The following is a 17,384-nucleotide window of genomic DNA, read 5'->3' on the forward strand; positions in this document are numbered from 1 at the left end:
ACCAACACAACAAAAAAAAAATTTTGAAATTAGAGTGTACAGAGCGCGCGAAATTCAAAAAGTCACCTTACTTTTTGATCACACCTCGTATACTTGCATATGTACCATATTGTAGTCTTTTTAGAATTGCGCGCCAAATTGTTTTTCCAGACTATAAACGCAATTAAAACTATTAATCGCGTCTAGTAATCGCGAATTAAATTGATAAGCAATTTAATAATTTGTTGCTACCATCAAGCATCATATTATATATAAAGATATTAATATATTGAAACTGTGTTAATAAATTTATAAAGAATAATATTTATTTATTACATGCTTATTATTACTTTTTATTTGTTTCATTTCAGAAGCGATTATAAAATTAGCTTGTTTTAATTTCGTACATTCAAAAATAAAAGTAATGGCTGACGTTTCTTTGCGACGTTTAACGAGCGTTCTGATCTCGATTAACTAATTCATGATTCACGAGGAAGATCGACCCGCTTTTCCCGCTTTTCCCGCTTTTCCCGCTTTTCTCTTCGCATTTGCGATGGAAAACGCGAAAAAGTACACGAAATTCCGACGGAATGCATAGGTATTCTAGACGGTATCTTCACCGAGAGGTGAGCTTCACCCGATAATCAAAATCCCGATAACCGCGTGACCGATAATACGGGGCAAAAAGCTTGTAATCGACATCCGGACCCTGCGTTTCCCCGTAATCGGCTGAAGTAGGGCAAATAAGTAGTCTGTTATTATCAAGTCGGCCCTTCCATAAATGGAGAGACGGCATTCGCAGCGTGACGGTAAACTACTCCGGCATGCGTGCGGCGAGTTCTCGGAATGCGTAGCGGTGTACTTGACCGAGCGTTTATTCCGGAGAATATTTATCCGAATATTTTTACAAAGATCTTTTTATGCTATTCTTCGTCATTAAATTATTCCAAAAAAAAAAAAAAGAAATGTCATTTGTATGAGGATTTTCAACAACGTGAACGTTCGAATACAACGTTCAAGCTACGGACGTTGCGTTCGCTTCGCTTTAAATATTCGCAATTAATGCAAGCGCGGTAAATGCGTAATCGCGGCCGCCGCGCCGCCTCCAAGTACCGTAGGATAGAACAATTACACGCCCACCGCGAGAAGCTCTATAGATCGTTACTCCCGAGTAGAAATTGCCGATTGCGAACTTTGATAAAGTTCTAGTTTCATTAGTAGACTGAGCTCGCGCTTTATCTAACGTTATTCCATTCGCTCGACTGACTTCAATGTTGTTCGTGCCGTTTACGAGAGGTACTTACGAGGGCCTTGACCGACACCCTGGCGAAGACGGGTGCGTCTCTGGTAAACCGCGAGTAACCCTGCTCGCATACTCTCAGATCACCCATAGACCTCGCCTTCTACGATCGGGGCGAGAGCATCAACGAGAATACAAATTAGCGGTGAGTCGACGTTTCGAGAGACGCGAGCTCTGTGAAATATTGATCGCAAGCGATAATGGAGCCGCCTCACCAAATAAAGATTTCATAATCATTAGACGTTTTTTAAAATTGCCAAATAAAAATATTTCATATTGCAAACAAATATTTCAAATTTTCATAATATCTTATTATTTTATTTTTAATTGCCACGAGATCTCGTAACATTATTTCATATGACGTTAATTAAGATAACGAAATTGTGCTTTGTTGGAAATAAACTTTATTATCTCGCGTAGAAAGATAAAAATACTTTCTGTAAAAATATAATTACTCAGAAAACAATTGTGCTATTATTAGAAATTTGTGTCACAGAACTCGCGCTCTAGACTATTAGTATACTATTAGGATGTTTATTTGCTTGGAATTTACGTAATATTGTCGCCACATTATAAAGCAAATGTCGAAAATGGCTCATGCAACAACAAAAGTTACACAATGCATTTTTCATTCCTGTCATACGCCGGAAATTAATTTGCAACATCGTTAATAAGCATTCGCATGCTTGCAAATTTTGTCTAGCAATAATCGACCCCTTCTTATTTCATTACCACGTAACATAAAAATCATAAATGAATAAAAAATACGAATTATTAAAATTTACAAAATATTGCCAAGTATAAATGAAAATTTATTCAAGTACACATGCCCGGTAAAAAATTCTTCATGCATGAATATGTATAAATATATATAAATATGTATAAATATACGTAAACACGCATAAATATTCATAAATATGTATAATTATATATGAAATACTATGTCCATGCATGTTCGTACATTCTTTTTTCTTTTGTAAAATTACTTTTTAGTGTAATAGAAATAATAATAGTAATGTGAAAATATTAAAAATAATTGAAGTGATAATTTTCGCGCACTGTTCGTTTTAGAAAAGATCAAGTTTAAAGAAAATAAAAAACATTATTTGCATATAACTATATATAAAATTATGCATAATTATGTAGGAGCAATTTTTTAATATTTTTCCAAACTTGTTTTTTTTTCTAAACCAAAAACGTGCGAAAATGATCCCTTTAATTATTTTTTATGTTTTCACACATTACTATTATTATTTATATTACACTAAAAATGAATTTTACAAAAGAAAGAAGGATATATAAACATGTATGGATATATTTCATGTACATATAATTATACATATTTATGAATATTTATGTGTGTTTATGCATGTTTATACATATTCATGCATGAAAAATTTTTTTCGAGATGCATTTATCAGGAAAACGTGGCTGCTTCAGATAATTATTATAAAAAAATTATCATCTTTTAAAAGAATCTTATCGTCTTCTTAAATATAATTTTAATATTATTATCTCTCGTTGAAAAAAGATTGTATGAAAAAAGATTACTGATTGAAATAAACATTAGTCAAAATTTGCGTGACTGTTATAACGTCGCTTTCAATTACATTGACCAGGACAAGAAGAAACACGAAACATTCGCGATACGTGTTTGGACGAATTAATACAATATACAAACCTCTTCGATTTCCATCGCATGGCTCGCTTTCCCAAATGTTGCCTGATCGCCGTCACTCATGTTCGAGATGTCGCCAAAGCTGCGACACTGTTAGTGACAAAATATGTATCTGACAAATGTATCACATATGCTATTAACGAAGCAGATTTGTAGCGAAAGCGTACATTAATTAAATCGATATCTCATCGATCGAGAAAATTGGCCTTTTTAATTTTACGGAGGAAAGACCATGACGGAATGATTGGCGACAGACACTATCTAGCGTGTCTTCCTCATATGTCTCCTTTCATTGCAAACGCGATCATGCCGGCTACATGGTTGTTACTTACTAATTGTTTGATGGACACGCCAGTCGCTATCCGCTCCCTGCACAACTTCTCCTGATCACTACGACTCGTCTCCGAGACATAGTTCTGTGTCTGCATGCGCAAAAAGAATAACAAAAATGCAGGCGGATCAGTATACATGCAACAGCAGACATGTACGTTCGGGACGCAGCCTTACGCAATCACGAAATAATAATTACGCAAACTACAATTTTCGCTGAACATTTGTCTTATTTAATTACATATTAATGTACCGATCTTCACACGTATAATTCGCTCGAACTTACTTCAAAAGGAAAAATAAAACTTCTTTACTTTGTGAAAGAATTACAAGATATGCTCGTTATATCGACTCCATTATGTTTGCTTGGGTAAATTTTAACATTCACTGGATCACGCTCGTGCGAGGGCAAAATTACACATGCAATTCCCGAAAGTAACAACGTAATTTCGTCGGCAGGTTTAATCAAACAACATTGGTAACTTTTAATTGCTTAATGGAGTAATTGTACGTCTACTGCGCCCGCCGTTAATTATTTGAAGCCTGTTAGCCGTTCTTTCACATCTAGTAGATCACTTGGTGAGTGGCCGGGGTCAGGAAATCTCTATTCGCGCACCTATTCATCTCGTCGACTAAGAAACAAAGCTAGAAAATATAGTACTTGTATCTCGCATAAATGCAACGCGTGAATAGCTCGTCGCTGGGAAACAGTTGTGCCGAGAGAAGTCAGGAAAACGAGAGGAAAAAGGAATGTCTGAGAATAGAGAGCGTTCCGCAAGATCTATCTTAAATGTCAAAAGTGCTCTTTACGATGAATTCTATGTTAATTCTCTAATAATTTGAACGTAAGCTATCTCATACTAAAGATTAATTTCTAAGACGCGTAATATCCATTAATAAAATTAGATCGACACTTGTAAGAGCTGAGGATTAAATTACATTTCTGACTGTAATTATTGGCGTGAGTAATTTGCAGTTAATTCTCGGATACGTACGCTTCAGCGCAACTTACCAGTGACTTAACATTGACGTTCGATAAATCGTCCTTGGCGGAAAAATCGATCATCTCCGAATGCGATCGCTGAGTGCCCGTATGCATGCTTGCGTCTTGTAAGCTACAGTTCTGATGGAAAAACAAAAGAAACACGAACACACTGAGCATGCAACTGCATGAGAGATTAATAAGCTGCGTCTACTTGCTAACTTGCGCCGAGCCGTTAGTCGAGTACGATAATCAAAGATAGAAATAATTAATTATTACACGCTCCACGTCGAGTCTACGTTTCGTTTATGACACATTCTTCACAATTCAATTTTTAGAAATACAATCAGAGACACTTTAATATCTGAATCCATCTGAATCATGCTTATGTTTCCTTAATTTAAATTGTAAACTTTGTCCATTTCGTTTCTTAATTTTTATTTTTTATTCATTTTTACATTGTCGACCACTTAACATTCGACTCTATCTTTAATACTGCTGTACGCTTTATACTCTACGCCAGCTTATGATATTTTAAATCATCAACTATCTTTTGAGTAGCTACTTTTAATATATTTTTTTCAACATTTATATGTATTATGCAAAAAGCTTTCACACATTAGCAAATTTTTGTACCTTACATTTACAGACGTAAGCTTTTTTTTAAAAAAATATATAAATAATTTGCTATACGCGATCTCGTCCGCACAGACATCCGCACGTAATCAGATGATATCATGCAAAAAAGCATTAACTCATGAAAAAAGAGATACATTACACACAAGTATAATCTATATTTTTTAATAAAAAATATAAATATAATAATGATATAGTAATAGCATAAACTCAATGTTTTTCTTCTTCGTTTAACTCTAATCAAAATGTTATATATATTATTTAATAAAGTAATATCGTCTAATTATTTTCTTTTCTACCGATGTTAACAACATCATACATGATTTTCGAAACGGTAGTAAGCTGCTTCGCTGCAGCTTGACTGTAATTGCGCGCAGAGGACGAGTCTCGCAAAAAGGAAACGTCGCAATCTCGATCGATATCGTCCGCGCTCTACTTAATAGCACTTGGATATCTGTCGCGATCACGTATCAGATCCCTGATTCCAAGAAGAGCGTCAGACGGTAGAAAACTCGCTCCTATCTGTGCCGACGAAATCCGGAAAAGCCAGCGAGCCGACGCATGCAGATGCGATACCAAAAGCGCGAGCTTCCGGTTTTCACCGGCGCGGCGCGACCGCGCCGGTGGCGAGTTTTACCGGGTAAAGTGATAATTAGCGTGATAACGGTTCTACGCACGGTGATTTCGTACTCGCGCATCTCGCACATGTCGGAGAACCGCCCTCAATTATATCTCCCGAGAGTAGCGGCCGGTATGACCAGCGTTTACTTGATGAAAAATCGCGTTGACATATATATATGTCTTGTCGATAATCAATGCAGAACGTAGCAAATTGGTAGATACAATATAGTCGGGTGACACAGCATGTCCCATAATAAAACACCCGTGGTTTTTGTTCATTCACCGATCCTTTTACCAATCTGATAAATCGTTCTCATCGAAAATGATAAACCGATAAACCGATAATAACGACGAGGCTTTTACAATGGATACGTACAAGTCCGATTTTTTCGATTAATATCACGTGAAGTTTAATTCAACAGAATTTTCTGATTTGATATCCTATCAAATTTTCATTCGGACAAGACACTGCCACGCTACGACGATTAGAGAACACGTACCGGTGAAAGGATATAGCTGCGGGACATCCCGTGCACACGTGCGCGTCTATCAAAACGATTTATAACTCACCACGGAGATGTTCTCCTTCTCGAGATCGCTCTTCTTGCTCTTCTTGGTTTTCTTTGTGCGCGGCGTAAGGTTCGGCGAGGTGGCATCGTTACCAGCAACGCCCTCGATCTTCTTCTTCTTCGTTTTGGTCCCACCTTTCGAGGAGGTCACCACAGTGGAACTCGTGGTCACCGTTTCCTCGCGGCTTTCGCTCTACGATGAGAAAAAGAAAAGAGATGACACGTGTGTACATTTATACATTTGAAAGGTTTGAAATCATTTTTTCAACGACTCTGACGGTACGTGGAGATCTCTTGCGTCTCGAACGATTAAAGTAGACATTTGGGTCATTTCTTCACGATTAAATGTTTCTTTCGCGATCTAATGTAGGCGGACACGCGGTCTTCAGGAAAGGAATAGACTTGGAAGAACTAGATTTAGCATTGTGCCGCTGGGATTCAATGGTCTTTACTGCGCACGCAGCACGAGGTAGGTGAAACGCGGTCTCTGCGGTCCGCGACGCGGAAGTTTACATTCGCCTAACGAACATGATTTGCAAGCAATAATATCGATTTCACGGTGTGGTAACGCAATATTCCCGTCGAATGTAAAAGTACATGGCAGTGAAAAGAGTAACATTAGCGTGCGCATTACGTTATATCTTTCCCCGCTTTTGACGTTCAGCCAATGTTCTTCTCTACGAGAGAAATAAAATCTTCATCCTTTCACGCGCAGAAGAATTTTTCTGAAATACATTTCCTATTCAACGCGCATAAAATCTCGCGGTCTTAAACTGTTACGGATTAAACGTATGGAAAACGAAAGCTGGATTGACGTCAATCAGAAAGCGCACTGGAGAATAAATTAAATTTCATGATTTTTGCTAAGAGCGTAGCCAATTTCATTATGATGAAAAATTTAACGTTTTCTTTACCTCACAGATTATAGCTCCAAAATTCGTTCTGACATCAATTCTCTCATATATCACGCACTTTATTTCCGTTTCATTTCCGAGACGATCTGATTCATTCTCGTCATTCAAAACGTACGTGAGCGTGCATAACGCGACCGACGCTTTAGTTGGGCAAGATTTCAGACGGAATATTTGTTTTAACCGCACGGCTTCACTTACGAGCGAAACTAGTCCGATATCGTACAGCGCAATTAAAACGTCATTCGCCTACGTGATTCTCGGCTCAACTCATAATTGTCCGGCTGGTAATAATCTTCGCTTTTTTACGATAACTCGATATGAGGAGTAATTACCAAACGGAGTAATTACCAAAAGAATGCGAGAGATGAGAATGCAAATAAAGATGGAGAATTATAAAAATTGAGATTATAGATTAGAGAAAAAAAACGTGTCCTCTCGTCCGTCAAGCTCTTCCGGCGATTTGGCTTCAGTGCCGTCGAAACACGAAAGCAACGGCTTGTTCAGACGCGGGTATTAGAAACGACTGACAAGAGCGTCAAGTTTTCATGGCTCCAACAATTTATACACGATGGCGTAATTGCCCGACAGCTATGGCCGTCCGACAAGGAAGATTTCCGATAAGCCGCACGCGCGAAAAGCAATACTCCGGAACGGAGTATGAGCCATGCGAGCGTAGCGTAAAACGCGACATAATGCGTACCGACACAATCTCAACCGCGACGTTTGACTATTAATTATCCAGTATCGAGAAATTGGCAAGAGACGCGCGCGATTACATCATTATTCAAAATTAACAAACGTAAACGATAAGATAAGAGATATAAAGGCAGAATATGCTGCATAATTTTTAAGTAAAATGTTCCATATGTCAACAATATTTTAATTACAGGAATCCTTTTAACAAATGTCTTTCTTCATGATAAAAACTCTTGTTTAACACAAAGAAATGGGGAATAATTATGATAATTCGACTAAACTTGTTGTTTTCTCAGCGAGGTTTTCTTATTTTACATATATAACAATAAAGAAATTTAAAGCGACTTTGAGAGAAACCACATGAAACATGCTCTGCAAACTGCCACTTTAGAATAATCCTGGCACACTTCCCAACACTTCCCAATCCTTTCTCAAGGTCCTTCCGAACAATTGGAGCTCGCAACAATTTCCCTGCGACCATCAGCAATTTACGGTACTTCTCCACCTATACTTACACACTGTCTATTCGAAGCACAAAAGCGAAGTTTCGAATTTACGAGACGCTACCTCGATTACTCGTCTCGTCTCGAGAAACAATCCGGAAGACAATCGCTTCCGACGTTCTCCACGGTACACGCTGAGAACTTTCACGTGAAAGCAATATCGATCACATCACCATCTCTCAGTTCACAACTTATATCACCCCGAACACACTATTTGGTCCTTCTTCTTCGGACTTATCCGACGCTGGTAGTCCAAGCAGCCTCTAGCACCGACAACACCAGCCACGCATTCAGAATGACGAACGCTCGTCCACCTTGGCAACGGGGTCGACGAAAGCCGACGAAGGACAGAAGGAGAAAGAAAGAGCGGTCAGAGCTGAGTTTCAAGCGCGAACGAGATGGCTGGTAACCGCTGGTAAGCGAGAGTGGGAGCAAGCTAGAGAGAAAGAGAAAGAGATAGAAAAAGGGAGAGAGAAATAAGAAGAATACAAGGAGAGAGAGACTAAAGGAAAAAAGGCGAATGTTCTTGTTCAACGACCGTGTCGTCTGGTGCGCGCACCTCCCCCGCTCACACTCGAGTTTATCCTCCCTCGCAAACTTTTATCGCGACCCTACAGCAGCAGATCAAACAGGTCAAGCCGATCGCGTCGTCCAGATCGTACCTGATCGATGATCATCCTCGAGATCACTCCTCGGGACGTGAACGAACAACCGCTCTGCGTGATGCCTCAGAGATGTCTGAGGTGCCGAGGAGAGCGTGCGTCTCGTAACGGGTTCAGGAAACTCGATGCTCTCCAAAGCGTAGCACGCAGCATGCGGCTTTCCGTTGCCGACGATTGGCCGTTTCCACCAGGCACGTGTAGCCGGTTGGCCAGGTAAAAGAACTCGGATTCTCAGCTGCTCGGCGAGCAGAACCGTGCCGAGGCGAGGAATGTTTCAAGAGGAAGCGACAGGAGGATTGTGACGCCGTTAAAAGGTTGTGTGCGCAGCGTATACGATTGACTTTGACGTGATCTCGATCTTGATCAGCCTTTAACTAGCGACATCCGTCTGATTCGTCGTGGCCTCTTGGTAGTTTCGCTCCAGGAACTTGATTAATTTTTTTAATATTGTAAATAATATAATTATAAGACTAATTTTCCTAATTTATATATATATCAAGCACAAGTCGGCATCGACGAGTTAAAATAATTGTTTATTCCCAGATAATCGCTAATTGTTCCGTTTGTTTTATATCCTTTCCGCCGTTTACCATGCCAGCAGTAAAATTAATCACAAAAATGGCCGTTATCTCTCCTTAAATCTATACCGTATTTACGGATAATGAAGGTAGAAACCAAACAAGTAAATCGCTTAAGATATAATTATCAAGCTCAGCAAACTGCTCCATACGGAATATAGAATGTATGAGTTTAAGAGATTGTTACCAATTAAGGACTAAAAGCGTCTCGAGTTTTCGAAGAATTAAGTATCCCACGTTTTTCAATTCGGTCGAGTATACGAATACTGAATCATTGTTACAAGCGGTGTTTCGCGAGTTGATATGAAATTCGTGGCGATAAGCCGGCTTCCGTTGTGACTGCAGATCTTGCATTTGCATGAGATTTGTGGTGTGAGCGATCGTCACGCGCTGCTGATCGTAGAAGGGTGTACCTTCATAGGTATCGAGGAGATAAAGGCAAATAATACACATTTACGATTTGCGAGTAATGAATTGTTGCGGAAGGCACATCGAGTATATAATGTCGAGGTTGCGATTACGTATAGAGTATACTATACATGAAAATTGACAATCGCACATAAGAAAGGGGAGAATCAATTATTCGGACGTATTTATTTGTGATTATAAATATGTGACGAGAGAGAAGGTTGGAAAATTAATCAAATAAATCGACAAGGTTGATGCCTGTTCCTTTAGCGATTTGCGATGCTATAAATAGTAAGAGGAACATAAATTTACTAAACTTAGCGCATCGATACCGCGGATTATGCGCGGATTATACCCGCGGGCATTCGCGAGAATCCCTTACCTGGAGGCTGTCCGATTGTCGAAAAAAGAATAAACGAGATTAATCGCTCTAACGTGTAAAAACATGCGTAGGAGTTACGTAGAGCGATGGCGCAATTAGTCTTGCAGAAATTGCTAGGAGGATCGGATCCACAATGCGCTCGCAGGAATTATCCGATGCAAGCAACAACCTGAACGCTGTTAAGTTATGGCGCTTGTATTTCTCTTGCGCAACGTGCGGAATATGAGTACCCGAGACGCATTCTACGCCGAACGTTTGCAGCTTTACGTCACAAGCGCGAAGCAACCCTATCAAGGCACATAAATTATACAGGGTGTACAAAAATCATTCAGCATTTATATAATAGATAGTACACATCATATTACCTTATCCATATCAATGCTAAATGGTTTTTTTATCTTATATAGGGTAATTCCGGCAAATACGCCGCGCAGGGATTTACGCCACAGAAGTCAGAAAAAATAAAAGGAGTGGGAGTAATTTTCCCGTAACTACTCTGGTACATGCCTTTATGTTATATTAGTATTGTGTTATGATTTCAGTTTCTTACTGTTAATATTAATGAAATTATTGTAAGTTGAATCGATTTGTCACTTAGAGTAAACTCGGGTATGATAGCCATAGTTTCTTAAAATGCAAAAAACGTACATTTATTCTTGTTACTTTTTAACAATATTTGGGATATTACTTTCACTGAAGCTTAAAGTAACAAATACTATCGAAATTAAAGAGAAAATACTTAACAGAACTTTAATTTTATCAAAATATTACAAAGTATACATTGGCCATCTTATCTGATTTTTAGGGAAAAGATGGCCATGACATTACGAAAGATAGCCATAGTATTTATAAATAAATAGTGAAAATAAAAGTAGTAATTATAAAACACCTTGCAATTTACGTACCTTTATTGTGTATATATAATGTTGATTATGGCAGCTTAATTGTAATTTATTAGACATTATAACAGTTTTTAGCAGACACGTGCAAAACTTTGCAGATAGTCGAAAGAAAAAATATTAGATAATATTTATAATATTGTTATTTTGAACACAGTGTACTTATGTGACCTACTGTAAATATTGATTATCTTTAAGAATGACTATAAAAATGCACTATTTATCAATTATTGGAGAAATTATGGCCTATGGCCATCTTTTCCGTATGGCCATAATACCCTAGTTTACCCTACATAAAATGATTACTGTAGGACGTGCAAAAGATTTAGTGGTTATTTCGTGATACATGAGTGTAGAAGAATAGTAAAGCATGTTGTATAACAAAATACAAGTACTTTGCTTTCGTATTCTTTGTTTAGTTTGGTGTCTTGTATGTCCCACCTGTTTGGGATATATGGCATTTTTAACAGGCGGGATTTATGCCCAAAGCATGCAAAGTGCAAAGATTGAATTCAGTGCACTAAATACAATAAATGCATTACATGAAGTATGTACCTCATGTCTTAACACTTGTAATACATCTGGGAGAAGAATGTAATTATTATTTATTATTTCATATACATATTTATATCATTCTTATTCCTTAATAAAACTTTATAAACGCATTTTATAAGTTATTGTGTCATTTTACGTCTTATTTATATGCATTATTTGTAAATTTTTTATGAGCCATACTCCCTCTCCCCCTATGAGTAGCCATATATCCCACCCCTATGGGATATACATGGGCAAAAATGCAAGAGTTTAAAAAAGTTCATTTTTTAATACGAAATATAAATATTTCGGATTTCTGATATTTTTTTCATAATAATAAACAGTACACACAAAGTTTTTATTGATATAATCGTTTACTTTAAACATAGTAAATAATACTGAATAAATTAAATTTTTGATAGGTGCGCGGCGTATATATACCGGCGGAGTTACCCTATAATCTGAATTACACGGTTAAAGTCAAAAACATTACGACATTCAGAATTATAGCGTTTGATTTGATTAATAATTTTAATGATAAGCAATACCACACAAAAAATGATTAATTTTGAAAAGATGCAATAATCTCGCTCGTGATATTGACAAAAATGGAGTAAATCAAGCATTAATTATCTCGTTAAATCATAAGAACTATTACTCCTACCTGTACAAATAAATGCGGTGGCTCGAAGGAAAGTGCTCGTGCCCTCATTCGAGGCTGTGAATTTTCTCAACGTTTTATATTCATGAGAAATATTACACGACGTACACGTCATCGTCACAATGTTACGGTAATGACATATTAATTAATTTTACTGTGAAAATAGTCGCGAGTGCAAAGTTTCGATTTATGCAGATGTAAACGAGATTATCCATAAGATGTAAAAAACACTTAAAAAAACAAGAGGACTGGTATTTCATATAAGTCACTTCTTATTACATATTTAAAACCGTCTCAACTACATACAATCTTAAGATATACGTTATAAGCTAATCAAAGAACAGTATTAATAATTCGTTCTTATTTTAAGATCATCTTAAATAATGTCTTAAGATGCCAATACGGCTCTCTAATTGGTTTAACTTAAAACCGTATTTAAGATAGTCTTAAATATAAGAATCAACTAGAATACCGCACACAGTCGGTATTAACATCTTAAGATATTACGTAAGACAATCTTGAAATAAAAACGGAATATCGACCAAAATGTAACATTTTCGTGGATGTCGTGAAAATTCTTGTGTGATTAATCAGAGATTAGTTTAATCATAAAAACCATTATAAAGTCGTTATTAGCAATTTGCCGTTAATCAATATTGGCCACAAATCAATTCAGTCGCCATTATATACAATATTACACTCTGCATTCTTACACTACGATCCTATCGACATTTTTGCGTCATTCCTTCGAGCCGCTCCTTCGTCGCTCGAGCAGGCGTCGAGTTAATTCACGAAAAAAGCACACTTACGTCACAGGCGTTAGAAACATCGCTCGTCTCCGTCTCGTCCGGTGTGGCCAGGGGCGCACGGGGAGACGAGGGTGCAGGGTAATCGTCTTGCTTCCCTTCATTATCGTCCCTCGTCGCGTCGTTAACCGCGTCACGTTCCGCCGCGGCTGACGCATCCTTCTGTCGTTCTTCGGCGTCTGCCAATTTTGTGGCCTCCTCGACTGTGGTCCACGAGTCGAGATTCCCGATCTGCTCGGCGACGAGTTGCCTCGTCTCCGAAAAGATAGTCACGCTCGTGTCAGACACTACAATCTCGGTTTTTTCGATGAAAGTCGAGTCTGACGCCGAGAACTCGCTCGAGGATTCGTCTATCAGATTTTGCGCATCTTCCGCGACGAGACACTCTGGCGATTCGTTTTCCAGAATCGATCCCGACGTAACCTGAAATTCGGCAATCTCTGACGATATCACAATCTGCGGTGGTTCCTGATCGATCTCTTCGTTCAGCACACGGCGTTCTATGTCGAGGAACTCCTGCGTGCTGGCCATCTCCGCGGACATCTCGGATTGGCAGACGTCGTCGGAGAAACGAGAATCCTCCAGTTTCAAATCGACCTCTTCGATCGTTTCGGAGAGTGACGATTTATCCCGACGGATCGGCGATGTGGGAATCTTCTCTTTCTCCTCCACAGAATTGTTTGCATAGGAATCATTAAGCGTATCGATATGTTCATTCGTGGAAGACTCTTTACTCGTCCAAGGGAATTTCACTTCTTCAAGGTTTTGATCCTGTGGACAGAGCTCCTCTTCGCAGTTAGAAAACCGACCGGCCTGCAGGCCATATAGGAATTGCGTCTTGTCAGTCCATGTGTCCAGAATATCTATATCTGCGTTCTTTCTTTCCTGTTCGACATCGGTACGTAGGAGATCTACGTCATCGAGTGTCTTCGGCACCAATTCTTCCTCCCGTTGGTATTTGTCGACGGGACAACTCGCAGAAATCGGGAAAGACTGGGAGTTCGATTCATCTACGAAATCATTTGTGACATTGACGGAGTCTGTATCATCTATGGGAGGAACAACTTCCTTGACAATCGCCTGACACTCCTCACTGTTGTTGCTGACATCGACAGTTTCGTCGCGGTTCGACTCTTGATCACCTTCGTTCGTTTTCTGAATAATTATCGGCGCAACACCAGCTTCCGGCTGCTTGACAAACGCCTGATCCTCTTCTTCGTTATGGAAACGTACCGGTTCTGGTTTTACAACTTCAATGTTGACATGTGGGGACACGTGACCATTCCGACGACCATACGGTTCCTCGACTAAAGAATAGTGCCCGCTCTCGGCAGCTATGAATTCCGCATTAACATCAACGGGATCCTGCCGACAGTCCAGGACGATTTTCTTGATTGTCTCCGGTTGAGTGATGACATTTTCGGTTTCTTCGACGACGGCATCATCGTCGTCCTTACTCGAACAGATCCTCAGGGCCAGTTCACTCTCTATCAGCTCCTGCAGGCTCTTGTCGTCGTTCTCAAGCTCATTACGTGTATTGTTTGTGAGTACGAGATCGTCATCGTCGCACAATGAAATTAGTTGAGTGTTACTCGTGGTTAGATCATCCAAATCAATCAAACCGTTGTTAGATTGAACACCGCACACCTCGTTCTTCTTGCTACTTACTACATTGATCGACTTCTTTGTCGCCACCTCCGCCATCGTGGTTCCTCGTGTGATCACACTGTGGACACCTGGAATAAGTTTCGATTGTTTTAGACAGGGTTGGGTAAGTTAATTTTTTTTTTTTTAATTAAGTTAAGTTAAAGTTAACAACCTTGAAAATTTAACTTTAGTTAAGATACAAGTTAATTTATAATGAAATTAATTGAATTAAAAGTTAAATTAATAAAAAAAAGTAATTGAAAAGTTAAAAGATAAATTTGTTTTTTTTTATTTTTTTATTTCATGATTCCAAGGTTTCAGTCTTACAAATAACGGAAATGACAAATATATACTTCATTTAGAAAATACTCTATATTCTATTTATATGTTTTGTTCATATACCTATACTGTTATATATACTGTTTGAATATTCTGTTCACATATACTTATAAGATTTAAGTAATAAAGCCATTTCGAAATTTTTGTCGGACATCTTTTCTCGCAAGTTATCGAAAATGAGTCCTCCTGAACTGAACAGCCGGTCAACGTGAGCCCACGTGAGCCGAAAATGGTATTGATGTGTTATATTTTAATAATAAAGAATAATAGATTTCAACCTATCAGAAACTAGATACATCAAAATACACGGTTTCTGACAGATTAAAATCTGGGGGTCGATTGTGTAATTTGAAACGAGATAAAAATTACAAAAGTGAGCATATTCACTAGAATATTTATTATAATTTCGTTGGTCAACACCTAGTAAATTTGCTCACTTTTGTAATTTCCATTTAATTTTAAGCTATAGCTATTGCCGCGTATTATGTCTGAGACTTAACTTAAAAAAAATTAATAGTTATAAAAAACTAATAGTTACGGATAAAATGTAACTAAATAAAGTTAAAAAGTTAAGAGTTTACATTGTAACTAAGTTAAGTTAAAATTAATTAACTTTTTAACTTAACTTTTATCTTTTTAACTTAGCACTACCCAACCCTGGTTTTAGATCATCAAGAAGATTCAGATAATTTAAAAACTTTATAATGTAAAATGCCTTTTTAATATACTTAACTAATACTAAGGTGCAAATTACGCAAGCACCTCTTGAAAAGCGTTAATGCGATAAAAAATCCTATTATATTCTTTTATATATATTTCTTCAATATCTTAATACTTTTACAAAAAATATATTAGAATAATAAGAAAATAAGCTCTCTCTCTCTCTCTCTCTCTCTCTCTCTCTCTCTCTCTCTCTCTCTCCCCCTCTCTTCCCTTTCTCGAACACAAGAAGAATATAAATTTATAGAAGTGACTGTGGATTAATACAGAGATGAAACTGGGCAACGGGAACGCAAAATGTAGGATCGATAAATAACACTTATGAGCAACCGGTTTCCCTATGTAATTTCGAGCTAGAAAGTGTGAGATAAAATAAAAATTCTTCGGGGTGCGCTACTGTGAAACGAAAAAATGTAAGAAACTACGTGTCAAATTAACGTTTTAAGTGACATAATAAAATAGATTAACATTTTAATTGATATAATAAAAATGACATTTATTTCGATAAAACGGCATTTTTTATATTGAAACATAAAAACACACGGCACATCCGTATATTCTCGTAAAAAGTAAATTACACGTATAGATATTAATATCAAAATTGACTTTATAAGGCGAACAAATTCTCCCAAGGATGGAAACTTTTATTAAAATATTCTATAATTCTCTCTTTTACAATTTTCCTAATCTTTTAATAATTACTGATTGTAGTGATTGTGATGCGGAGATATTTAATACTAGAAATACTGAGAAGTCATTTTATTGACCGTTTTTATTTTTAGATTAATATTATATCTCTGTAAAAGATAGAATTCTGAATTTTTTTAATTTTCAACAATTATGTCTTTCATATTGAAATATTCAGTTCTTCATCATTTAAAAAATTTTTACGGTAATTTATTTGTTTCCCCTTTTAGTGAGTAAGAAACGTTAATACTCTTTTAGTGTTAATATAATTCAATATAAACCGTAATGTGGCAATAATTTAATGTCTCCATTATAATCCGTTTTCTATTCGATATAATGTGAGCATGTGAATGCGATCTTCTCGACCCGCGCAATTGACTTTCTTCGTATTGAAATACAAGGAAAACTCTTCAAGTACGCGTATGGCAAACCATCTGCCACTCGATAAAGTAGCGTCGGTTTACGCGAAAGAAAACCTGCGTAAGTGGTCATGCAAGATCATGGTCAAATGGATATGTAACGTGTCTGTCAGGCGACTTTTCATCAATTCAATATTGCTCGCAGAAATTTGTATTTTTATGCAATTATTATAATTTTACGGGCGATGATATGTATATATCGTTAGAGTTACGAGGATCTATAAGTATTCGGCAAAAGCAGAAACTCTTGTACAATGTAAATTGCTGTACATTTTTTTATTGCATCCATTCATATTAAACTAAATTTGCGAATCTAGATAACAAATTGAAAGAAAAATAAATCACATATGTGGCAATTTAAGTATATTATAATTTACAAATATTAAGTTTTTTTTAACGATACCGAGTTTTTTTTTAATTTGTACTCTAAGAAT

The 17,384-nt window shown here is 37.4% G+C and overlaps 1 protein-coding gene across 8 annotated transcripts in view; it reads right to left on the reverse strand.

Moving 5' to 3' along the window:
- LOC108768491 (uncharacterized) overlaps positions 1–17,384 on the reverse strand; it is a 66,905-nt gene that overhangs the window by 23,108 nt on the left and 26,413 nt on the right. For 4 of the 8 annotated variants that reach the window (XM_018518928.1, XM_018518927.1, XM_018518929.1 and 1 more), the window contains exons 2-7: positions 13,142–14,874; positions 6,097–6,288; positions 4,300–4,410; positions 3,290–3,379; positions 2,961–3,047; positions 1,284–1,382 (exon numbers count right to left, since the gene is read on the reverse strand). In XM_018518928.1, coding sequence (XP_018374430.1) covers positions 1,284–1,382; positions 2,961–3,047; positions 3,290–3,379; positions 4,300–4,410; positions 6,097–6,288; positions 13,142–14,874 — 2,312 coding nt within the window. Of the gene's footprint in view, positions 1–1,283; positions 1,383–2,960; positions 3,048–3,289; positions 3,380–4,299; positions 4,411–6,096; positions 6,289–13,141; positions 14,875–17,384 lie in introns of those variants that run through there. The other 4 variants (XM_018518932.1, XM_018518933.1, XM_018518934.1 and 1 more) reach the window with 4 other exon arrangements.

Source organism: Trachymyrmex cornetzi, unplaced genomic scaffold (genome assembly GCF_001594075.2).
Source record: "Trachymyrmex cornetzi isolate Tcor2-1 unplaced genomic scaffold, Tcor1.1 scaffold8, whole genome shotgun sequence".
Taxonomy (NCBI): domain Eukaryota; kingdom Metazoa; phylum Arthropoda; class Insecta; order Hymenoptera; family Formicidae; genus Trachymyrmex; species Trachymyrmex cornetzi.